Source organism: Phaenicophaeus curvirostris, chromosome 1, assembly GCF_032191515.1.
Source record: "Phaenicophaeus curvirostris isolate KB17595 chromosome 1, BPBGC_Pcur_1.0, whole genome shotgun sequence".
In the NCBI taxonomy this organism is placed as follows: Eukaryota; Metazoa; Chordata; class Aves; order Cuculiformes; family Cuculidae; genus Phaenicophaeus; species Phaenicophaeus curvirostris.
Window position 1 is genome coordinate 116,449,747 of NC_091392.1, and position 24,980 is coordinate 116,474,726.

The window sequence follows — 24,980 nt, forward strand, 5'->3', positions numbered from 1 at the left end:
AGCAGTTCTGGCAAACAAGACAGGGCATGTGCTGTCTCCTTCTTTGAGCTAGTGTTGTGGCAAGAACCTGACTCACGTGGGTAGGAGAAGGGCAGAAATCTGTAGAAACTTAGTACCACGAGTTTCTCCTAATTTTTACTCCTCATTCTGCCATTACTACTACTCTTTTTGGCGCCTTTTAACCTTCTGCTACATTTACTGAATGCCTTAAAAACTTTTTAGAATCAAAATCTCTAACTAAACAGAAAAATAAAGGAAAGCACTCAATTGACAGCAAAAAAAGACCCCCAAAATGTTAGAATCACAGAATGGTCATAGAATGGTTTGGGTTGGAAGGCACCATGAAGATCATCCAGTTCCAACACCTCCCACCAGACCAAGGTGGGGTGGGCACAAGGCCCCATCCAACTTGGCCTTGAACAACTCCAGGGACGGGGCATCCATGACTTCTCTGGACAACTTGTTACACCCCCATAATAAAATATTTCTTCCTAATATCTAATCTAAATCTCCCTTCTTTCAGCTTAAAATTATTACCTCTCAACCTACCACTGCACATCCTGATAAAGAGCCCCTCCTTATCTTTCCTGTAGCCCCTTCAGGTACTGGAAGGCTGCTATAACGTCTCCTCAGAGCCTCCTCTTCTCCAGGTTAAACAAGACAAACACTCTCAGCCTGTCTTCCCACAAAATCTGCTGCAGCTCTCTGATCATCTTAGTGGTCCTCGTCTGGACAAGTCCTCCTTTAGAACTTAAAAACTTTGCTTTAGATGAAATAAACCCCCAAACTTGGTAATTATAATTGCTTTTGCAATTAATAACCAACTTTTCATCAATGTTAGCAACTAACCAGGCACTGTAACTGGTTAAAATAGTTCATGGTTAAGGCAGAACGACAACAGCATTACATGACAAACGTTGATGAAATCCTGACTCTAGGGGTAAGACTGAAGTCTCCTGGACAACTCTCACCCTCTCTGCTCCTTTCAACTCAGCTGTTGGGAATTTATGTTTAGCAATAGTGCGCTTGGCCTCCCTAGAAAAGCCATCCAATGTTTCAGCCATCCTTAGCTGTACTGTAGGACTCGCTATGCTGAGTCCCTGTCTGAGTTGAACTGCACGCTTTGTAGTGGGAAGCAGCAGAATCATAGAATAGTTTGGGTTGGAAGGGACCTTAAAGGTCATCTAGTTCCAATCCCCTGCCGTGGGCAGGGACGTCCCACTAGATCAGGTTACCCAAGGGCCCATCCAACCCGCCTTAAAAACCTCCAGGGATAGGGCAGGCACAACTTCCCTTGGCAACCTGTGCCAGTGTCTCACCACTCTCATGGTGAAGAAATTCTTCCTAATGTCTAGTCTAAATCTGCCCCTCTCCAGTTTATACGCATTCCTCCTTGTCCTATCACCACAAGCCTTTATGAATAGTCCCTCTTCAGCTTTCTTATAGGCTCCTTTTAGGTACTGGAAGGTCGCTGTAAGACCACCTTGTAGTCTTCTCTTCTCCAGGCTGAACAAGCCCAATTCTCTCAGCCTGTCCTCATATGGAGGGTGCTCCAGCCCTTGGATCATCCTTGTGGCCCTCCTCTGAACACATGCCTCCCTCAGTACACACACAGAACAGCATTTTAGCACCCACAAGAGGAAAAAAAAAATCCAGAACAGCTTTCTCACATCATTTTAGGGCAAGAAACATATTTTCCAACCATGGTTACACTGTATGGTGAAGTACCTGTGGCTTTTTACAGTGTTCCAACACCGTGAATCAAGAAAATTTAATGGCTTGACATATACAGTGCAAATACCATAGAAGCATCTCAGCACTGAAGAAAATCACTCTAAGATGAGTCGATGACAAACACGAGGGAAATACCATTTTCCTTTCTCCAGCTGCCGGTGTGACACTGGGTTTGCTATATGACAAAAGCCCTTATGTGAAAACTATCCTGGGTAACTAATCTCACAGATACAAGTCACTTGGCTGCACAGCCTGTTTCCAAACCTACTTCAAGCAGAGCTTTGCTGTGCATGGTGATGTGGATCAGCAGTGTCTTCCCCTGATATGTTTCCTTCTCCCTTTACAGCAGATGAGACAAACACAACTGCCACGAAAGGGCATGACAAAATTACAAAGGGTTAAAGCTTTTCCAGCAGTATCAATAAAAAATGTAAGGCCAAAAGTGACATTATAACTTTAAATAGCACCAAGAATTACTGAGCAAGAATTCACAAAGCAATACTAACAAAGCTATCCATTTTCATGTAGCACCTGTATTTTTTACATGATTGTCATTTGCATGTATGGTATGTTTTTCCCTTCCTAGTTTTCTAGATAAGAAATTCAGGCATCTTTACGTATGCAGAGTACCAGCTCTTCACTCTGGCAAACCGACAGAAAATTCAGTTCTAGAAATAATTCAACTGTTACTCAGCTGTTTACTTCAAACAATTTTTGGAACAATAAAAAGTTACAGAATGATAGCTGGTTAGACTGATAAGAGACTGAATGGTAAACTTCTGCATCATTTTTTGTAATGACAACATCTAAAAAGAATAGAGAGCTTAACAGCACTTGATACAGCGCATTTTCCTGAGAGAACTCACCACAGACGATAGCCAAGAAAGATTCAATCTCCTCTGCTTTATGTTGTTACCCAGTAACAAGCTACAGAATAGATGTTTTAGAATGCTATCCCATGTTTCTATATATTGTGGGATGGAGAAAGTTCTGTGACATAACGATTAAGCTTATTGCTTTTGAAGCAAGCCTATGTGATTTGAAGAAAAAAAAAAGTTTGGTGTATTACTTAAGGAACAGAAAAGAACAACACCAGTAGAGAAAGGGTTCTGCACCTCGATGCTCCTTTACTTCAGAGCCCATGTGCCACAGACAGCATTCAATTAAATAAGTCTTAGCAATAAACAATAACAATACACAGAACACTACACATCATCACTCCTTTGGCTCAAAGTAATTCCAGTTTGTTACTGAATAGTTGTTATGCAGAATCGCCAACGCATGGCTGAAAACAATAACCTTCACATCCTATAGCTGAAAGGGCTAGTAACACATCAGCAAGGAAATTTAGATTGCACGTCCCTTATGTAGTTTAATTTCTTGTGCAGTTTGAAACAGCATCAGTATAACTTTGGTATTCACTGAAAAAGGCCTAGTTGGGAGGGCAGCTGACAGTCGATAGTTCTCCAAGGTAAACTCTGTCTGAAAAGGTATGTATATTTCCAACTTCTCCAATGAAGTAATTTTGTTTGGAACAAAATCAAAATAACTTGTTTTGAAATGTTTCATATTCCATCACACCCAAGATACAGCTGTGTTCTCACAGGGATGTTAATAACAATAATAATATTAAAGTCATGCTGAGCAATGATGAACCATAGCAATGGTTGCAGGGAAAGTCACCATCGTTTCCAAAAGGATTATTCAGCAAGATTAGCTTTTAAAGAACTTTCCATTGCTTGACCTAGTCAAAAGCCCTTCCAGTGGTTAATTTTTTCCCTCCTGTATCAGACTACTATCTAATTTTTACAGTTAGAACAATCAACCACTGGAACAACCTTCCCAGGGAATGTGGTAAAGTCCCTGTCACTGGAGGTTTTGAAGATGGGATTGGACAGGGTACTAGGTAATCTAGGCTCCCTCTCCCAAAACAGACTGGACTAGATGATCTTCTATAACATCCCTTCCAACCTGGTCTTTATAATTCTGATTTTGTGGATACTGAGAGACCGAAGAAAGACTTTTCTTTCCTATGTGGCCACCAACACGCAAACACTTGTTGTGTGACCATTCCTTTGTAAATCAGCCAGAAAGGTAAGATGCTAACTTGCCTAGAAGGGATTATGCAGGCCAGTTAGCAGAGAGGGATGCTAGGCAGCCTGAATACAGAATATTAGAGGGTCACATTAGGATGAAGAAGTTCTGTGAAGTCAGAGAGGTCTTTATAATGGTTAGTTACCTCCATGTGCAATTCTTATCAAACAGGCAATTACACGTTAAAATGACTCAGGTTAACTCAATGCATCATGAACGCTATTATCAGTAGTATTAACATAGCGCAGATGTACTCTGCAGCTCAGGCAAAATAACTCTTCTTCCCACTTAAAAGCTTAATCACCATTTACATATGTCTAAACAAAACCCTGATCTTCTAGAAACTTTATATGCAGCACCATAACACTTCACATGTGTGTATGTACTATACACATGTATTTTTTAGATGTTAGCCATCTTTTACTTACTATAACAGCTTGACCTGGGACCTTTACATTTGCTTTCCCTCACCCTACCCCTCCTTTTTTTTTCCTTCCAAAGTACTCTGCCAAATGATAACTTGCCTTTACGTATTAAGTACCAAACCCAGCAGAAAGAAGGAAAGAAAAGAGAAAAAAAAAGAAGGAAAAAGTACATAAACAGGATATTTAATAAATAAAACGTGGCTTCTTCTTGAGCAGTCGTTTTGCTGTGAAGGGGAAGCATTTGCAAACAGGACAGCTGAGGAGAAACTTAACTGGCCCAAGCCAGTTGTGAAATAATCCAGGTGATAAAAGGGCATAAAACTGTACTTCTCAAGATACTTGGAGGCTAATAAAATTACAGGATCTCATGGTATTGCGTGAAAAGGACATGAGGAAGACAGGAGGGGCCAGGGAATGAAAAATTCTCTTTCCCACACCAGTAAAAATACTTTCTATCAATGATATGCATCCTTGTCCCATCACATATAGAACCCCCCCATGGAGACATTTTATAGGTTTGTTGATATTTACAGAAAAGTAATTCTGCTCCTCTGACTCACAATATCTGTCACCAGAAACCCCTTCCTTACACATGTCCTGTTGCAACTAAGCTTTATGCAGAGCCCTCTGGAAACTGCTATGGCACCAAGAAACCAATCGGAGATTAACTTTAAAACCTATACATTTGTACTTTGGAAGAATTTTTCTGTAGAAATTATAAGGCAACCCTTAGGGGTCAAGTAATCCATGTTAATACCGACTGTCAAAGCTGAAGTCATTCCTATTCATATTTTTGCTAATACAGAGCATTTTTATAAATACGATAGGCACAAACAGGATTTTTAAAACCATCAACCTGTCTTCACTGTCAAATACAGCAGCTGCTTTATCCTCAGCAAAAACTTTAGTACAGTTCTGTGGCTCAGTCTGCTGCCCCAAAGCACCTTGTTCTTCAGCCATATCTGGAAGGACAGATTTGCCTTTCAGGATTCCAAGCAGCAACTTCTATTACTTTATATTTTTTTTTTAAAGTTTATTCCTTTTTGATATCAGCTGCTTTTGCCCTGTGGGAAAGATACTGTTCTTGACATGCAAAAGTCCAGACTGCACATCAATGTATGGAGAATGGAATGAACATGTACTATAAGCAATGATGAATTTGACCCAACCCACTATATCCCCAACAGTCATGCAAACCTTGCCCATTATACACTAGGGCACAGTGCCTCCACACGGCAGAACAGCCTTCAGACATTCTTTTTTCTTGCATTTTACACAATCCTGTGTGTGGCTATGAATTTTGGAAATAGTTTTGGAAACAGAAGGAATAGAATTCATACAGCATTTCTGTCAGAGAGGGCAATATGGGGATGAAAGAATTAATGAATCATATTGATAACAGTGATTTCTTTTTTCACAAACACTCATCAGGAACACACAGTAAAGTACAAAGGCTATATATATATATGTGTGTATATATATATAAAAAGAATGCTTTTCCAAATGTTTATTACATGATGAAAGAAGACTAATTGAAAATAAATCCATATCCTGAATTTGATCAAAGGGGACTGATTGCTCTTCAGACCTATTAGCTAAAAGCAAGATTGAAAGAGCAGTTTTGACAAAATCACATGAAACTGTATCACATTCCTTTTTTTCAACTCATAACTGGTTTGATTCAAACTTGACTAGAAGATCATAAAAACTGCTTCAGCATTAGACCAGCTACCTGACTCAAGTACCACTAACACTGTGTTATGTATACAGGGGTTTTCCCCATGACTAAAGTGGAAATGCTTTGTGAAATTGGTGTATTTTCTTCCACATCACACTCCTCCCCACCCCAAAGCCCCAGCCTCCACCTACTTTACCAATGTTGTTAGATACAACACCTAAAGAAGATAAAAAGACAATTACTGTTTGACCCATTTGTCCTTATATTTCAGTCTCTACCAGCTGACCACAAGTACATTCCACCTCACTGTGAACAAGGTCTTCATATGTAACTTCCAGACTGGAAAGAAGTGACATGGTATGGCTGAAAGGGTTTTGTAAATCATCAATGCCATCATATTTAGGCTTTCCCTGCTTTGGTTAACATGTTTTATGATGCTCCCGTCAAATCTCAATAGTACTGCACAAAATACACAGTGCGAGGGGGTGCAACATTTATAGTGAGATTTTTTTTTCCTTTTTCTTCCTATTTTTTCAAGACAGTGCAAGGTCTAGAGACAGTACAAGAATCTCAAGATTAGGGTGTTGCAGGGTGCTACGCCAATTTTAGCTTACATTTCATTGTATAAACATTTTCCCATCTGTTTGGTATCCAGCAAACAATCCTATTACAAATTTTTCAAACGTCTGTGTGTTTTTGTCTCTTGAGTACTGTCCATTTCAAAACTTTTCAAAGTATAAATTAGTAGCTATACATCTGTTGTTGTTGCTGCTCTGTTTGAACCTGTTGCTGTCCTGACTGCTGTTGTGCTGGCTGTGCCTGGGGCTGCAAGACATCAGTCTGAGGCACTGACCTCCACGTTAGAGGATGCTGTTCTGTTATCTGGTTCCCTAGTGGAGCAATGGAGTTCACCAAGGTGGTCAGGTTTATAAAATGGGCCACAGACTGAGGATTAGCTGCCTCTGGCTGAGGCTGGATCTGAATGTCGTTTTGGCGGTTGTGCAGCATGGCAGAACCACTGACGGTGTCAAACGTCACAGTGAGAATTGAGTTGTCCAGCTGTAACTGGCGTTCAGGTGCAGTCAGGTGGCCCACAGCCACTGGCTGGAGGTTGGTGAACTGGGTTCCAGCTGCCGTCGTAATGGGGGCAACAGTGATATTTGTCAGCCCGACAGAACGGGACGGGGCTGTGACATTTGGGTCACCAAGGGTCACCACGACCTAAGGAAAAACAGAAAGGTAACCTCAACTTTGTGTCTGGCAGTTGACTACCAAATATCAATCAAGCACTTAGAGAGATCACCTGAGTGCTGGTGGGCTTATAATTTTGCTCCTGCCAGCAAGAGAAGTCATACTCACAGAAGGGAACACAGAAAGCTTAGAATATAACATCTTTCAAGGCTAGACGTAAGAAGGTAACAGGAGGGAGGCATATGCAACATTCAAAACAAGCACCTGAATTAACTTTCACACTTCTAGTCACAGCTTCAGCCACTTAGTGGTATCTGGCAAATAGTGAGATGGAAACACCAAAGGAAATGAAAATAAACATGATGAGCTTACTGGTCCAACTCCTTGTTTCTTTAAAGTCTCTATTAATCTTCATATTACCACAATTTATCAAATTAGTTCTAAATGGTCTGATTACATTTTTGTGTTTGCTGTTGGGAAAAAGGAAGGGTTATCCCTCTAAGCAATGCCTGCTGCCCATCAGCCTGCTAATGGAGCTCACCTGTTGGATGCTCTGTACAGCTGAATTAGTCTCATCTCCAACATTCCCTGTGAACTCACTTTCCTTCTCTGTGTATTCACTGAAGGCAGGGTCCTCAGGCACTTGAGCTTCCTCTTCCTCCTCACCTGACTTTTGTTTTCGTTTCTGGCCACGTTTAGGAGCTTTCATCTGCTGTTTCCCCTCTGGCAATTCTCCCTGTTCCAAGGCTAATTCCGGCTGGAGCAACACATTTCCAAACAAAACAACAAGTCATTTTGATTAGTGAAGTTCCAAGTAAGAGGTTATCACCTGAAGCTGGTTCACTGTCAATTCTCAAGTGAAGAAACAAACTTTAGTAAAATCCTGATTTCAGGGAATGAGACCTCATCCTGTTATTACCTCCATTTTACCAGCACCTATGTTCTACAATACGTCCAGAGAAAAGCAATGAAGCTGGTGAAGGGGCTGGAGAACAGGCCTTATGAGGAGCAGCTGAGAGAGCTGGGGTTGTTTAGCCTGGAGAAGAGGAGGCTGAGGGGAGACCTCATTGCTCTCTACAACTACCTAAAAGGAAGTCGTGGAGAGGAGGGTCCTGGCCTCTTCTCCCAAGTGACAGGGGACAGGACAAGAAGGAATGGCCTCAAGCTCCACCAGGGGAGCTTCAGGCTGAACATAATGAAAAATTTTTTCATGGAAAGGGTCACTGGGCACTGGTAGAGGCTGCCCAGGGAGGTGGTTGAGTCACCTTCCCTGGAGGTGCTTAAGGCACAGGTGGACAGGTGCTGAGGGGCATGGTTTAGTGATTGATAGGAATGGTTGGACTTGATGATCCAATGGGTCTTTTCCAACCTGGTGATTCTATGATTCTATGATATCAACAGCTTGCATCTGCTGAAACACATTAAGCTGGGGCTGACTCTCTAGAAAAAGCACATTTCTTGGCCATCAGCCTATGCCCAGCTATATGTACCAAAAAAAGTGACATCCCCACCTCACCCTCCAGTAGCCCTAGAAACTCGCTGCCACCAGGATTCTGCAATGGCTAATATACCTGAACAATCCCAATTGAGGAGGCATCGATGGTAGTTGTTTCTGGCAGATGCTCTAAATCACCAATCCTGACCGAAAGGATCTGTTGACAAAGAAGTATCAGCTTGTGAAGAGCAGCAGTGCCAAGCACAGTCAAACAGTACAGCGTTACCCTAATAAATCCTGTCACAAAGTAAAAATTATGTAATCTCATATTTTACACGTATCATTTGATAGTCGTGATTTAACCGTGGTTTGTTTGTTTGTTTGTTTAATAACCTTATGGCATATAATCTGTTCCTTCTTGCTGAAAACCAGCAAGGTCTAAAGGCAACAATAGAAGAATATGCTTATTTTCATATTCTAGACAGAACATAACTTATTCAGAAGTGATGAATTTTGTAGAAAACAACTTGTTTGAAAATATATCCTAAGATTTCTGTTTACAAACCTATGAACTGTCTCCTACTCCGTTATTTTCAGCTGCATCATACATCTCAGCTTATCAAAGAACAGAGACAAATTGCCCCCTGGATTGCAGATATTTAGCTACACTTTCAATGAAAAAAAAAATCAATAAACAAAGCTTTTTGTTAATTTTCTTCCCAGTCACGATGATAAAAACCAGGGATAGTTCAAGGCAAAGTAATACTAATGATAAATTGGTAGTAAAAAGAAAAGCCTCAAAGGGAATGGACAAGGCTTAGTAAACCTAAATAGAAATGCTGAGGAGAAACACAATAGCTGTTCAGAAATTCAGAACACAAAAAGCCCCACTGAGGTCAGCCAAAACATTCCCCTAATCCAGATACTCTGCAGTCAGCGTTCACCTTTAATACTAATATTGTATCATCAGCAGATGACATTACGTCTACTCACCACTCCTTTCAGATCACTTCTGAACAGAGGGGAATACAAAGGGGAAAAAACCAGTTATACTTCCTAATGGATGATGACAAAACATGAAAAAAATTTACATTTAAGCTGAGGCAAAAAAAAAGGAAAAGGGATTTAAATAATCAAGAACTTAATTTTTGGGGACTGGCTATCAGATATGTCTACTATTGAAATACAACATAATGAAAAGGGCTAATCAGTTAAGTGCATGCTTAACAGGCACTGCCTAGAACTGGCCCCAAAAGCACAGGGAAAAAAGAAGTAAAAATCAAAAAAAGAAGAGTAATTCCTTCTGACTCAATGAAGGCCATAAACTTCCTTGGTGAGGGGGAGTGGGGAAGCTAAAAAACAACCAAACCACCCCACAATCTATCTACCAAACCAGCTCACCTCTGGATGTTTACGTCTCATATGTCGACTCATGGATGCTCTGGTAGAAACCTTTGTCCCACACAGCTGACAGCTCTGGGCTTCCACCTTATCATGAGTGAGCTGGATGTGCTTCTGTAGCATGTAATCAGTGACATACTTCTTATCACAGACTGAACACGTCCACTGTTTTCCTACTGGCAGCAGATGGAAGGAAACGCTGTTAGCGAGAGACCCCGGGTATGAGTATCATATTGTCAATATCTCAACAAGAGGAACAATTTCACGCTGGTAACGTGATATGTAGCATTAGTTCAAGATTGGCAAGTCTAAAGCAAGTCTAGGAACAAAATTAAGCTATTGTCTTTGGGAACCGTTTTTTAGAGGATTTACCTGTATGGATCAACTTATGAGTCTCCATTGTATTTCGCTCACTAAACGTTTTGCCACAGAGCTCACACATGAAATCTTTGATTCCTGCATGAAGAACACATTTAGCATCAGAGTGAAATCAGCCTAAGGCATCTGGGACAATTCTGAGTCTCATATTACTGAAAAATAAAAAAATAAATCACAGTGAAATAAGTAGAAGAAGCCTAGCTATACCAGCTATTTTTATCTAAGACACACCACTATATCTGGCAGAAAACTAATCCAAGAGGAATAGACGTGTGAAGTAAAATTTTGGTTTTGGAAAATGAGAACATAAAGCCAAACTTAAACCAAAACTGACACTCTAGAACTACCCCAGACCAAAACCACCTCTCTTAAAATAGCAAAAAATGAAACCAACCAAACTACTTTTCTTAACTATGTAACAGGTAGTCTTTGCTGACAAATTCTCACTTTTCAAAAAACAGAATATGCATATTTTAAAATCAATGTTCCTCACACTCTTTGACTGTTCAAAGTAAGAATTCTCTCAGGAAGCATTTAACTCAGCCAGTGCAACTTCTGTACATCTTTAGAGTCCTCACCTGTGTGTCTTTTGTAATGCTTCAGCATGTTGACTTTCTGTGCAAATTTTCGGTGACATTCCTTGCACTCATATTCTTTAATCCCTTTGTGAAGTTTCATGTGGTGACGAAGTGCATGTTTTGTCTTCATTCCTGTGAGACAAAAGGTACAGTATGACAGTCAGTCATCTGCTCTCACCTTCAGAAGAGATCTCAGGATGACCACATTGCTTAGCCAGGAGCTCTAAAATTGTATTTGCTGTGTGCCCACAAACATATATTAATTGTTTAGGTAGAAGCATACATTATCATTACTATTTTAATTCCAGGCAAAAGCTCTGGAAAACACCTGAGTAACCACCGAGGAAGAAGCAAAACAGCAGAGGCAAACAAAAACAAAACACCATTACAGATGCCAGACTTACTGCCTTCCATTAAAACACCAATTCAGATTTGTTCAAGTTGTAATGTAAACAATTGAAAAAGCTAAAGCAACTTTGACCATTAAGGCTTCTTAGAGAGAGACATTACTCTATTTCTTAAGCCTTAAAACAGCCTAGAATGAAAAAACTGACTTGTATTTACTTTTGTGCTGGAAACGCATTGGAAGCACTCCTCAATCTGGCAGAAGCAACATTTACTGAAATCAGTTTTGTTTTACAGACTATGAAACTATATTGTATAAAATTAGGGGTAGTTCATGTATCCATGAGGCTCCTGATTAACACAGTTTCTCCTTCTAACAATGCAGGATTTACAGCACTCGGAGAACCTTCCCAATATTCCAAGAATGGAAGTAGTTTTAATTCAGATATTCACCTGCTATTCAGCATCACAGTTAATGGAAAACGAGGCATCAGACATACCTTTGCCACATTCTGCACACAAGTATTCTCGGATATTATCATGGACTCGCATATGTTCTTTTAACATGTCTTTTCTAGCAAATGATTTGCCACATTGCTCACAAGCATGACTTTTTACACCTTGAAAATAAATTTAAAAGACAACATGAACAAAAAAAGATGTTAATGAAAAATGTGCATCTCCTAAAAATTGACTAAACTGGAGAGGGCAACAATCCACCTGAGTTGTCAACCACATCTTTCATGCATACGGTAGTCCAAATTAAATTAGAAGACTTTGGAGAGAGAGAGAAAAGCTGGCTTTTTTATGTGATAGCTGAAAAAAAAAAAAAAAGACAAAGCCTGAGGTAGTAAAATACTGAATAGCATGAAATAATAATGAGCTGTTAAAAATGATTTCGCAATAGCAGTTTTCAGCCTGTGTAATGGTGAGAAGGTGGCATGGATAAGAATTTGGGGAAGAACACAATTCAGAATTAGGATTTTTAGCAGGTGAATCCTGCATCACATTAACTAGGAATCTGTACTGTGTGCCTAGACCAAATATCTTCATTACTGCTATCTGCTTTAGAAAACCAGCCTACCCTAAAATCATAAATATAACATTTATCTTATCATAACTTACAGTAAAAACCCATAATTCATATTCTCCTGAAAAAAATAAAGCAGGCACTGACAACAGAAATTTCTTTTTAATATTGATAATAATAAAGAAACACAACATTTTTACCTGTGTGTATAAGCTTATGTCTTTCCAGATTTCCTATACTGTTAAAAATCCTTCCACAGATTTCACATGGATGGATGTATCTGAAACCAAGGAGACCAAAAGCTGACATTCTTTTCACAAGACAGAGGTGGTTTTCAGGCATCTCTGTCAGTAACTGTATTCCATTTGGTAGTACTAATTACTGTAAGAGTTCCTTAAAACATAAATGCATTTTTAAAATAAGCCTTAAGATTCTGGTAAGCTCACTGCAAGCCTGGAGCAGTCTGGCATTGTTATATCCTTAAATTATGTTTTTAAAAAAAATATTTACCAAAATAATATTTATACTTTACAAAGCCCAAACAGGGAGGCTAATCATCTGTGTGAAATGAATCATTAAAGATACTTATTTCAAACTTTTAAAACCCACTTATATAGTTTCAGATATCTTAATGCTGCCCAATACTCTAAAAGTACCAAGTGGCAGAGCCAATGTAACTTCCAAAAAGTAGCTGCCCTTATCAGACCAACACATCATCTTACTTCTGCACGTTAGGATCAGGCAGGTTCTCCCGGTGAATGACCATATGTGCATGGTAAGTTGCCTTCAAGGCAAAGCGTCGATTACAAATGCTACAGCCATAGCCCTTCTCCTTGTGCACATCCATTATGTGCTTCAGGTACTCCTTCCCTCTGCCGAAAGTCAGCTGTGGAATGAACCAATAGTGAATGAAAGGGGAAAAAAGTCCTCCTCTGGAACAGCAATGATCTAGTCACACATTACAAGGATCTAAAGTCAGAGCTTGTAGACATCATCTGTGTATCTGAACGAAAAATCTATGAAAGCTGCATTTAGGCCTGAACCTCTCTGGCCACTACAAACACTGTGCTACAGGACGTCAGTTTAACTCATTTGGAAAACCAGCTTGAGATGGTATCTCTGCTTCTCTCACTGCACAAGTAGAGGACTTTCAATTATTTGCACACTGAGAACAGCTTTGAAGTGAGCTATGTCTAACCTCCACTAGCTGTCAAAGCAAGGTCACCACAGATGGAGAAAATGCCTTTTGGGCTCTAGGGGCATGATAATCGTTAGCCTGCGCAGTAAGCTTCAGCAGGAGCTCCACCAGAGCTGGTATGTCTGGACATTGCTCAGCTCAGCTCCTGGAAGTGCTACACAACTACGACAGCCAAGAGCTCTACAACTTAGCTGCCTGGGCTAAGTAACCCTGCATACACATATATGCTCCAACATATTAGGGCAAAGTGCTATAACGACATAATTTTTTGCTCTAGTTTTGGAAGTAGTCAGAGTATTCCTGAACAGCACTGCACAGCTTGGTGAAAGTGTACTCTGGGATGAGAAAAAAAAAAAATTGAGCGATTCTTAAGAGCTCAGAAGAGACAGTTCACTAAAACTCATTTGTATGTTGCTCCCCCTTAAGAATGTGTGAATAGGTATTTTCAGCTAAAAAGAGCCTCCTCATCTCATCCGAGGTAACACTCATTTTCCACAGCTGTTGCCTTACACAACTGTTTACTTCACAAACACCTGCAAAAGTGCTAAAAAAAACAGCATCCAAAAATTGCTTTCTAATTTGAATAGCATGATTGCCCTGATTTGGAAGCATACAATTTTATATAGTTCCTGTACCCATTAAGTGTCAGACATTAAAATTACTATATTGAAAGCAAGCATGTAATTAACTGGTGTGATACCACATCTTCTTATGCTTACTGACATAAGCTTAAAACCAGTTCGCAGATAAGAACAGAAAACTGAGGTATTATTATTTTCCTGTCTTTAAAATTAAGATAAGCTAAGCGCTTTCACCACATCAAGTGCAGACTGCAAAACAGGCTCTGATTTCCAGAGGCCAACTCAGTGGTTTAATACCAAAATTCCTCTGTCCCTCTGTCAGTTTGGCCAGTTCTGCTGTTCTCTGTTTGCTTTTGCATCCCACTTGCCCCAGCAGAGCGTGCTTGCCCAGTAAGGGCAGAGCATCTAATAGCGCTGAAGGATCCGTTCTTCCCCATTACTTCTTTACAAAATGGTAAAAGCCACACACTAAGAGGTTTAAAGTCTTCCTTTCTCAGTTGACAATGGAGTAAAGCACGTTCCAGTACTACTTCTAATGCCACTCTGTTAGTAATGTAGTAGGCCAAAAATAAGCACCACAGCAAATACAAGCAGCAGTCTTGATCCTCCAAACTGGATATCCACTAGACCATCTGATCTCATGAAAATTAATCAATTTGTGGACCATATCGTTAAGAAATGCCAGAACAGTTTTAATTTGGATATTATTAAAAGGCAGTGTTTGTTGAATGCTCCTTTACTGTTCCTTCCTCCATCTCAGCTTGCCTGCTTACACACAGATAAGCTATAGGTATGTATATTTCTTCTTTTAAGCCTTAGCATTCACCTTACAGAACTCCCCCTAAAGTCTATGGAACAGCATCACTTCAGAGATTAGAGATAACAAGCACTGCAGAAGAGAGCAGGCCTGTGGGCTGGCCTTCTCCTTGTAAACCCCTAATGATATTTAAAATTCTGAGTGATTTATAGATACCTCCACTCCCTCCACCACCCCAAAACAAATTTGGAAGTATTTAAAGCTACCTGGCACCTTTTGCAGCTATACTTGTGAGGCTCAGAATCAGCACTTTCATCAGAATTGTCATCATTTTCCTCTGATGAGATTCCAATTTTACCAATGAACTCTTCCCTCTGGTGATCATCCATTAGTGCTATGTCCTGCATAGGGTGGGAAAGAACATTCTAGTTTTATCCTGTTTAAGCAGATTAAACTTCTATTTCAGCATGTAACATCTATTCAGCTTTTGTTGTCCTGCAGACTGCCTTAAATTAACAATTGGCATAACATTATTTAAAAAGTCCTCTGGCTTCATCCAATCCCGGTAAACAAAGCTCCTCTGTCCTTGACTAAACTAGGAAAAACTGCTTATCTAGACAGATAACACTCAATTTTTAGTGCATAAAAAGGAACTTTAATGTAAACACAGTCTCAACTGGTACAGTATTACATCCAAATAAACATTTTTATGAGCACCACTAATCAATTCCATTTCTTTTAATTCAATTATTTACAATTCAGTGTTAACCTAGGTACATCACAACAATCTGTGTCTCATTAAGTACTATTAAAAGGGGTTTTTTTTTGTGATTTGGAATACATAGATAAAGCCAGATGAGAAATTTGATGTTCAGGCAGTTATTCTGGCATATCCAAGAGAACCACAATGCCTGGCATGGAATGGGCAAGAACCAAAGTACTGCTGGAACAACACATCTGTCTGCAGCCCTCCTGTTAAGTTATTCTTTCTGCTTTAAACTGAGCAACCTCTGTGATTCACCCGGAGTCACAGAGGTGGTGATTCCATGACGTGCAGAACATTGTTCTGCAGCAGCAGCTGAAATAACTTCAAATATTGCCGTAGCAATCCAGCTGCAGAAACACAGGACCACGGGTAAGTCAGAACACATCCCACATTAGGCTGCTCTAGAAACATCTCTGCACAAGAAATTTATTAATTGTTGTATTACCAGTATGAATATGTGGCTATAACAGTCTCTCTCTCTCTATATGTATATATATAGTTGATAAATGTCATTGATGATCAAATGATCAGAGGGCTGGAGCACCTCCCATACGAGGATGGGCTCAGAGAATTGGGTTTGTTTAGCCTGGAGATGAGAAGGCTCTGCAGAGACCTTATACCAGCTTTCCAGTACTTAAAGGGGGCCTACATGAAAACTTGAGAGGGGCTCTTTATCAGGGAGTGTAGCAACACGATGAGGGGTAATGGGTTAAAGCTGAAAGAGGGCAGATTTAGATTAGACATTAGAAAGAAAGTTTTTACTGTGAGAGTGATGAGACACTGGAACAAGTTGTCCATAGAAGTTGTGGATGCTGGAGGTGTTCAAGGCCAGATAGGATGAGGCTTTGAGCAACTCGATCTAGTGTAAGATGTCCCTGGCTGTGGCAGGAGGGCTCGAACTGGGTGATCTTTATGGTCCCTTCCGACCCAAACCATTCTATGATTCTATGTTTGTTACGTTCATTAACGACTAAGTAACGTGCCTCTTCTAATAAATGATTAACACAATACCTTAAAATGGACATGAATATGATCTCTCAACACATCCACTCTGAAAAATTTACGTCCACAGATTTCACAGGTGTATTTCTTGTCTCCATGTGTTAAAAGGTGTTTGTTCATATTGCTCCTACATGAAAACACCTAAAAGAAAAGAAAAAGGAGGCTTGTATTATGTCCAGCAAGGCCACAATTCTTTGTAATTTACCCAATGGATAGCAAAGAATGTATTTACTGTCCAGTTTTATTCATTCCAGCCACGAACATGTAGGAGCTCCTGTTATCCAGCCAGCAGGCTACCTCTGAAACTGCTGGCACAGAAAAATACATGTATATAGTTCCAAAGAACTGACTGAAATTGGCTGTTCATCAGAGGTGGGTATCCAAAAAAAGCTACAGCAGAATTACATGGGGTAGATATAGAAATATTTTTAGTGTCTTTTGAATCATAAATGTTGCATTTACCTATAAAAAGACAAATCCACAAAATCTACCTTCAGGTATATGGAACATACCCAACGCATAAAAACAAAGGTTTACACACCAACTTAAAGAGTTGTTTGAGTACACTTTGCACCATGATTCATTAAGCATTTATAAAACCACTAGTTAAACCCACAATCTTCATACCTGTGATAACAGCCACTTCAGATCATGAGCGTTAAACACCCAGATCCAACAGTGCCATGACTACACCATGAAATCACTTTGATTTCTAATAGAAAATGATTCCCAATGCACACAGTCAACTAGTTATTTACATCCAGGCAGAGAAAATTCACTCTAAATAACATTACCCATGAGATTTCACAGACTGACACAGTGGCCATGTTACACTTTATACTGTGCTGTGTGTCCTGAAAAAAAAAAAGTCTAGTCTGAATTTCAGTTTTGTTCTTGGCTTTGTCTTAACAGCTCCCGCCATCGCTGGCCACAATGGGCTTGGATATTTAATGAAGCTGAGGCAGTTTAAAGAGTAACGCCTTAGCTGGGCGACAGGGCTTGATGATAACTGACCACTCACCTATTTGAGTTGTGAGGCAGGCTGACTTGGCACATACCTCAGTGCAAGTGATTCACAGGCAGGCTGTGTGCCTATTCACAGGTATTCAGGTAGGCTGCTATTGTGGTTTAATACACAGGTGGTAACTTGTCATGCCACAGTAACTCGTTTGGAGGCTCTGGACTGAGGTCCTGGAGTATCCTTGGAGCTACAATGGAACTTCACACAACACATGCTGGCAAAGACACCCACCTTCCCACACACGGGGCATCCCGAAGGCTCCTTCTTGTAGCGAACCATGTTTTCTGTGCTGTGCTCGAAGTCTTCTCTTTTCACACGCCTCACCCCTTAACAGAACAGTCCCCATCAAAAAAACAAAACAATAAAAATAAACCATGGTTTTCCACTCCAATCTGTGTACCCTTTCAGGTGAACACTGTAAAGAGGAGTGACACTGGGAACAACCTCCAGAAAGAATTTAATCGCTAACAAAAGGATAATTTCTAAATTAAAATGGTATCTTAAGAATACAAAAGCAGTCTGTCAAAGTGATGTATTATGGCTTACTGGTTATTATGCCAATTGTAAAGTGTCTGAAAACAGACATTTATTGTCAACAGCTGGAAACAGGTGGATTTAATAGGCTTTGGCACATCGATCGGATATCTGGCCCAGAATTCCCCCCTTACAGTCTCTATGGAGAGAGGGAGACATCTAGCTTCATCTTTAATGCTCGATGAGGATTTCGAACCTCTTTCTCTGCTACTTTCAGGAGGGAAGAGTGCTGCTGCTGTTCTGTGACAGCTAAATCTGAGATACCTCACCACTGCCATTCAACCCCTTGTCTACTTGCTGTCCTCTAGTTCATAACAAAGTTCTGAACCACAGGAGACAGTCAGCTATGCCCGAAGCACCATACTAGACAACCTGACTGCTTTTTTAAAATCATCTTTGTTTTTATCACCTAGACTGACAGAGGCTTTTTAATACATACTTTGGCAATCTAACATGAGACAAGTTTTTTTGCAGAGTCTTTGAGTACCTATAAAATCCTTAGACATTTGAGATTTTGAACAATAAACTCTTATACTCACATTTTCATATATTCTCGAGATTTTGAAAGATAATGTCACATAGCATTGTATTTAGAGAATATTTACACAGTAGATACTTTCAGTTGTACGTTGCAAGTTAATTCTCTGCCTTCATATTTTCAAATTACCACACATTAGTTTTTTTTAAAAAAAGAATAGTATTCAAAGAAAGAAAAAAGATAAAATAAAAATCAGCTAATCTAAACTACTGCATAATAAGCCAAGCAACTCCCACCTGACTGTTAGTAACTCTGGATCCAATCACGCGTAGCTGAAAAAAAAAGGTAGGTGCACCTCCTTTCTAGGTTTTTTATAGAATTAGACAACTCCCTTCCGAGATCTCTTAATATTATTTTAATAAACGCCACATTTTGCTGAAACCTATTACTCCAGATCAGGTAACTGACAAAATAAAAATGACAGCCGCCACCATCCAGAATAATCTAAGGTGCAATCATTTCCCTAACTTTCCCACCTCTACTGCCATTTCAAGAGTAATAATTAGGTTGATCTGCAGTATACTTACCTTCCAGGTGTCGTCTTTGATGGTCTAGCATGACATCCTTCCGGTAGAACATCTTATTGCAGATTTCACACGCAAATTTCTTATCTCCATGCTTTTTCTTGTGTTTTGAAAGATTACTGTTTGTGGAAAAGAATCTGAAACACATCTCACACTGGAATGTCTTGTCATCTGTAAGCAAGAGAAACCACACAGCTCTTTACAGATGAAAACGGGTTTTGTATGTTTGTAAGACAGGTAGTTCTTTTGTTAGACCTGAATTTTAACATATAATCTTTCATCATATAGACTCAGGAAAGAAAGGCAAAAACATGTGTTTTTCTTTAAATTTTTTTTCAAAGCCAATAAATATTTATGATGCTAACTTCAATATGGGATTTAGCATTGTAATTTCCTTACATGGGCTATTTCTGTTGCCGTCCAGCATAGTTTATGTTTGGAATGGATTCTATTATAGTTGATTCAAGCTCTTAATGTTGATAAAACCACTAGACATACAACAACACAGCATCACACAAATAGCTGTGTCTAAGCACCAGAATAATTCTGCCAGCACTGGTCGCCTAATACCAGACAGGGCAGAATATTCCACAAGAAAGCATAACATCTGAAAAATACCCCATAGGCTTATGGTCATACGATGGTATATTTGTTTTGTATTCAGTATTTGAAACTTGTCTTGGAACACTAAAGTATGGTCCCGTAGATGGAATCTGCCAGGGCTGTAGCAATCACAAAGAAGAAACAGTTTTATCCCTTGAAGAACAGAGCAAAACCTGCTTCTTGTTTTGGTCAACTCAGAAAGAAAATGAGCTGCTGCCCTTGAAAAAACAGAATACTGAGGTTACTTGGCATTACTTTCCATTCTTCATAAGGCTGAGTTTTTAGACAAGCTGTACCCTCTGAAAGGAAATAAGAAGACCTACTTTGAATGGTGCTGCAAGGGGTAATTACCCAGGTGATTCTGGACTGATAGCTATCCTGGATCCATAAAAGTAACCAGGACATTATTTTCTAAGCATAAAGATCACTCACTACAAATGCTATAAATAATAAGAGTAACCACAAGGTAAGAAAAGGGAGAAAAGGGCAGGTTCTAGTGATACTAAAAAAAACCCAAACCCTCTAGACTACTGCAATTATAAAGAAAGCATAAGAAAGCAGGAGAAGACTGTAATACCAGAGAACTATGAATTATTGACAGTACCAGCCCCCTTTCTAGTTCCTCTGTTTCAGAGAAATGAGATATAACATAGTTTCAGGAAAGAAAATTAAACAGAGATGGTGACAGGGTATCTGTGAACATATAAATGAAATATTGTGGATATTAGAGGGGTAAGCAGAAGACAGTAAAAAAAGCAATGCATAAGTGGATGCGTTGCTCTACAGATTACTGGTTACACTTCTATTTTTGGAGGGAAGCAGGGCAGGCTGCTTGTTGTGATGATGACAAAAAACTAAATTCCTACTCCTCTTCTGTACTTTCTATGCTGAGATGGACTTGTGGACATCTCCTAAAAAGTGTAGTAGAGATGCCAGAGGAAGCAGAAAGGTTAGCCATTCTCACCTGTCCTGCAGTTGTGGAATTCCAATGCACTCTCTATCCGAAAGGCCTTTTCACATGTGGTGCACTTGTATCTGTACTCACTGTCAACCTGAGGACCGCAAACAAGTGTTTGAGTAGGGGAAAAAGCCAAGTCATATAGAATCATAGAACAACCAGGTTGGAAGAGACCCACCGGATCATTGAGTCCAACCATTCCTATCAAACACTAAACCATGCCCCTCAGCATCTCGTCCACCCGTCCCTTAAACACCTCCAGGGAAGGTGACTCAACCACCTCCCTGGGCAGCCTCTACCAGTGCCCAATGACCCTTTCTGTGAAAAATTTTTTCCTAATGTCCAGCCTAAATCTCCCCTGGCAGAGCTTGAGGCCATTCCCTCTTGTCCTGTCCCCTGTCACCTGGGAGAAGAGGCCAGGACCCTCCTCTCCACAACCTCCTTTCAGGTAGTTGTAGAGAGCAATGAGGTCTCCCCTCAGCCTCCTCTCCTCCAGGCAAAACAACCCCAGCTCTCTCAGCCACTGCTCATAAGGCCTGTTCTCCAGCCCCCTCACCAGCTTTGTTGCTCTTCTCTGGACTCGCTCCAGAGCCTCAACATCCTTCTTGTGGTGAGGGGCCCAGAACTGAACACAGGATTCGAGGAGCGGTCTCACCAGTGCCGAGTACAGAGGGAGAATAACCTCCCTGGACCTGCTGGTCACGCCGTTTCTGATACAAGCCAAGATGCCATTGGCCTTCTTGGCCACCTGGGCACACTGCTGGCTCGTGTTCAGTCGCTGTCAACCAACACCCCCAGGTCCTTCTCCTCCAGGCAGCTTTCTAGCCAGACTTCTCCTAGTCTGTAGCACTGCATAGGGTTGTTGTGCCCCAAGTGCAGGACCCGGCACTTGGCCTTGTTAAACCTCATGCCATTGGACTCTGCCCAGCAGTCCAGCCTGTTCAGATCCCTTTGCAGAGCCTCCCTACCCTCCAGCAGATCGACACTTCCACCCAGCTTAGTGTCGTCTGCAAACTTGCTAAGGGTGCACTCGATGCCTTCATACAGGTCATTGATAAAGACATTGAACAGGGCTGAACATATTGAACATATCTGACAGAGAAATTCTAAATCTCAACTACTTTTTCTGTTTTCTGTCTTTTCCAATTTTTCTTTGTTTAACTAGATGTTTAAACACACATCAGTGAAAAATTCTGACATTATATCACCCTGCCATAGTCCTACAGCTGAGATCTATAAAAAAAAAAAAATGCACTTGTGTACATGTAAGAGTCTTCGTGATAATCCCCAGCCCAACAGAGACAGAATTTTTGAGAAGCAGGATGTAATCTGACTCATCTTCCAGCTCCAGAAGAGATGCTAGCAACCTGAGAGCTTAGGACCAAGCAGATATGGAAATATTCGCTGATAAGGCCCCACTACAGGCATGTTTAATATTTATATGGCAGCAGCACTGAAAGGCCCTAATCAACAGGCATGGTGCTGCTACTATCAGCACTGCACATTTACACATGTGTGCACAGCCCTTAATGACACAGCCTTTACCCAGACAGTTCACACATTAAATGACACTGCAGTTGGGGATAATTGAAACAGGACAAGCAAACAAGACTGGAACAATCTTATTTAATATGATAACCTGAAGTCAGATTTCACCTCTAGGTCACACAGGTCCAGCTAACTCCAGCTTGTTTTGCTCTAACTGATGCCTAAAACCAACTTTCTGTAGGAAATCCAGGCACAAAAAAGGACTCGTATGCTCATGTCCGCACTTGGCAAAGTCATCAACCATTCAAACAGAAGATGCTACCTCTCCCTATCAGTCATCTCACTTATTCACATGAATATCCACTCAAATATAACTGACCCAAACTCCACAGACACCACCTGGAATCTCACTGTGCATTTTTCACCTAACTTTAGAAAGAGACAGATAGTCATTTCCACTCACTTCATTCCTGCTGTGCTTGTACGAAACATGCTGCTTCAAGCTCTCTTTACGGCTGAACAGCTTTGCGCATTCCTCACATTTAAACAGTTTGTCACCTGAGGGGATCAATAAAGATATATATATATAAAAAAAAAAAAAAGAGAGAGAGAGTAGTCAGTGAATGATAATAATCAACTTCAGGCAACACAGGGGAAACCAAAGCACAGTCAGCTGCAAACAAACAGACTAGTGCTGAGAAGCTTTAGTAATTCAGGATATCCAAACAGTGGATTTTAACAATACTGACAACAACTTTGTTTGGTTCCCCCACCCTTTCTCAGTGATTATCTTTCACAGAATCCTTAGAAGTAGATCACGGACCCCTGGAGTTTCAGATCACAAGCTAAAAAGCACTCAGCTGACATTTACACATCAATGTTACCCATATACCTGTGAAGGTGGGGGGCATGATATATATTTAAAAGGAAGAACAGTTTTGGAAAAAACATCACATCCTCGCCCCTGTTTAAAAAATGTACCTAAACTCAAATTTTATGTGCTCCAATTTCAACTTTTAACTATCTTCTCATGCTTTTATCTGTAAAACTGAAAGTGTTTCATAGAGTTTAAAAAAAAAAAAGAAAAAGAGTTCTATTAAAAATATGTATCCCAATATCTAAGAATAGCCTAGCTCTTTTACTCAAAGGTGGAACCACCGAGAGAAAAAAAATCAATATGCAATTGAGGCAAAATCAAACCCACCATGAGAACGGATGTGCCTGCTGAGGTTGCTGCTGTTCTGGAAGATCTTACTGCAGATACTGCATTGATAGACTCGCTTGTGCTCCCCAAGTTGTTTTATCAGCTTCCGCCGTATACCATGTCTACTGGAGAGAATTAAACTTCTTTTGAGGGACATGGTGTTTTGGTGATGAGCAAACCTACTGGATTAGAGAAAGAAAGGCAGGGACTGAAAGGTATCCCACAGGTTGCAAGAAAGTGTCCCACCAGCTGGCAAAAGCTAGAGGAGTGTTAGGCTCAGCTTCTGGCAGGTGAAGGGGGCCTGGAGCTTCCTCGCTGCCAAGGTGCCCTCCTGGCCAACCCCAGGAAGCAGCAGACTTCCGAGCCTGGCTCACTCTGAAGTACCTTCACCCAGCATAAACAAGGGAAAAGCAGCAGCCACCAGCCTCAGAGACTCTCTTTGCAGGCCCCTCAGAGGAAAATAAAGGATCTGTTTTGCTTATCCTCCGAAAACATTAGCACCATTTCAGCTTAGAAAGCTTGGCAGTTCACATGCAAAAGGCATACGCAATAAAAGGGCAGCAGGACACCAAGAAGCATTACTGTTCTATTTCCCTGCACAACTACCTGCTGGAATGCATTTTTGATGGCTCTGTGCTAAGGACTTCAATATTCAACATTGCTAGCTAATTTTGAAACATCAAGTACTTCACTGTATAAAGAATTATTTAAAAAGCCAATTTTACCATGACAAAACCCATAAAAGAGTCCAAATTAATTAAATTATATTTAAGAGTCTCCCTGAGGTTCCATTACACTGAAGTTTTACTCTCCCACTGCTCCAGATCTGAAGTATCACAGGCACAAATCAACATGAAGTTGCTCATGAGTTAAGATGTAAAACAAGACTGAATAATAATAGTTAGCATAATTTTTTGAGTAAAAATCTCTTTGCCTACTTTATCACCAATGTTCAATAGGAGTTGTATTTCACCTTGCAGCTGCAGGAGGCTTTTGGAAGCACACTGAATAAAAGCAGTAACACGGTGGAAAATTAAATTCTCATCGTTTATGCTCCTAAATTCTACCACCAATGTCTCACCATCTGTGCACCATCCTCCAGTGCACAAGCCATCTTTGTGGCACTCAACGTCAGCTCCTGCAGAAGCAGCAGCATCACACAGTTTTACACTAGTAAAAAATAGCATCCACGAGCCCAGAAGTTGAACAGCGCTTTTACATGCTACATAATCTTAATTAGGCCTAAGAGGAAATTCTACATCCCAGAGCACTTACTTTGTCACTGAACTGATGCTATTTGTGGTGCTAGGCATCTTTCCTAAAACCAGTTCCATAATCCTCTCTTCTGGAGTTGAAGGCAGGGCTACTTCTGGTGGGACCTCAGTTACAACGTCAACTACTTGTTCTGCTGCAAACATGTCGTAAAAATACAGTGTTAATGTGTTCAAAACCTGAAATGCAGGAATCTGCTTCTATAATGAGATGTGGCACTGAACATACTACGTGTGCACAACAAA

At 40.4% G+C, this 24,980-nt stretch overlaps 1 protein-coding gene across 1 annotated transcript in view; it reads right to left on the reverse strand.

Moving 5' to 3' along the window:
- Positions 1 to 2,836: 2,836 nt before the first annotated feature.
- The window catches only part of PRDM15 (PR/SET domain 15), a 42,416-nt gene continuing 20,272 nt past the window's right edge, over positions 2,837 to 24,980 (reverse strand). The window contains exons 9-25 of the mRNA XM_069872328.1: positions 24,739 to 24,871; positions 23,464 to 23,642; positions 22,723 to 22,817; positions 20,778 to 20,865; positions 19,214 to 19,381; positions 17,846 to 17,940; positions 16,603 to 16,734; positions 15,092 to 15,226; positions 13,012 to 13,175; positions 12,490 to 12,569; positions 11,760 to 11,879; positions 10,915 to 11,046; positions 10,331 to 10,414; positions 9,959 to 10,134; positions 8,694 to 8,774; positions 7,664 to 7,879; positions 2,837 to 7,152 (exon numbers count right to left, since the gene is read on the reverse strand). Coding sequence (XP_069728429.1) covers positions 6,673 to 7,152; positions 7,664 to 7,879; positions 8,694 to 8,774; positions 9,959 to 10,134; positions 10,331 to 10,414; positions 10,915 to 11,046; positions 11,760 to 11,879; positions 12,490 to 12,569; positions 13,012 to 13,175; positions 15,092 to 15,226; positions 16,603 to 16,734; positions 17,846 to 17,940; positions 19,214 to 19,381; positions 20,778 to 20,865; positions 22,723 to 22,817; positions 23,464 to 23,642; positions 24,739 to 24,871 — 2,558 coding nt within the window. The 3' untranslated portion in view covers positions 2,837 to 6,672. The remainder of the gene's footprint in view (positions 7,153 to 7,663; positions 7,880 to 8,693; positions 8,775 to 9,958; positions 10,135 to 10,330; positions 10,415 to 10,914; positions 11,047 to 11,759; positions 11,880 to 12,489; positions 12,570 to 13,011; positions 13,176 to 15,091; positions 15,227 to 16,602; positions 16,735 to 17,845; positions 17,941 to 19,213; positions 19,382 to 20,777; positions 20,866 to 22,722; positions 22,818 to 23,463; positions 23,643 to 24,738; positions 24,872 to 24,980) is intronic.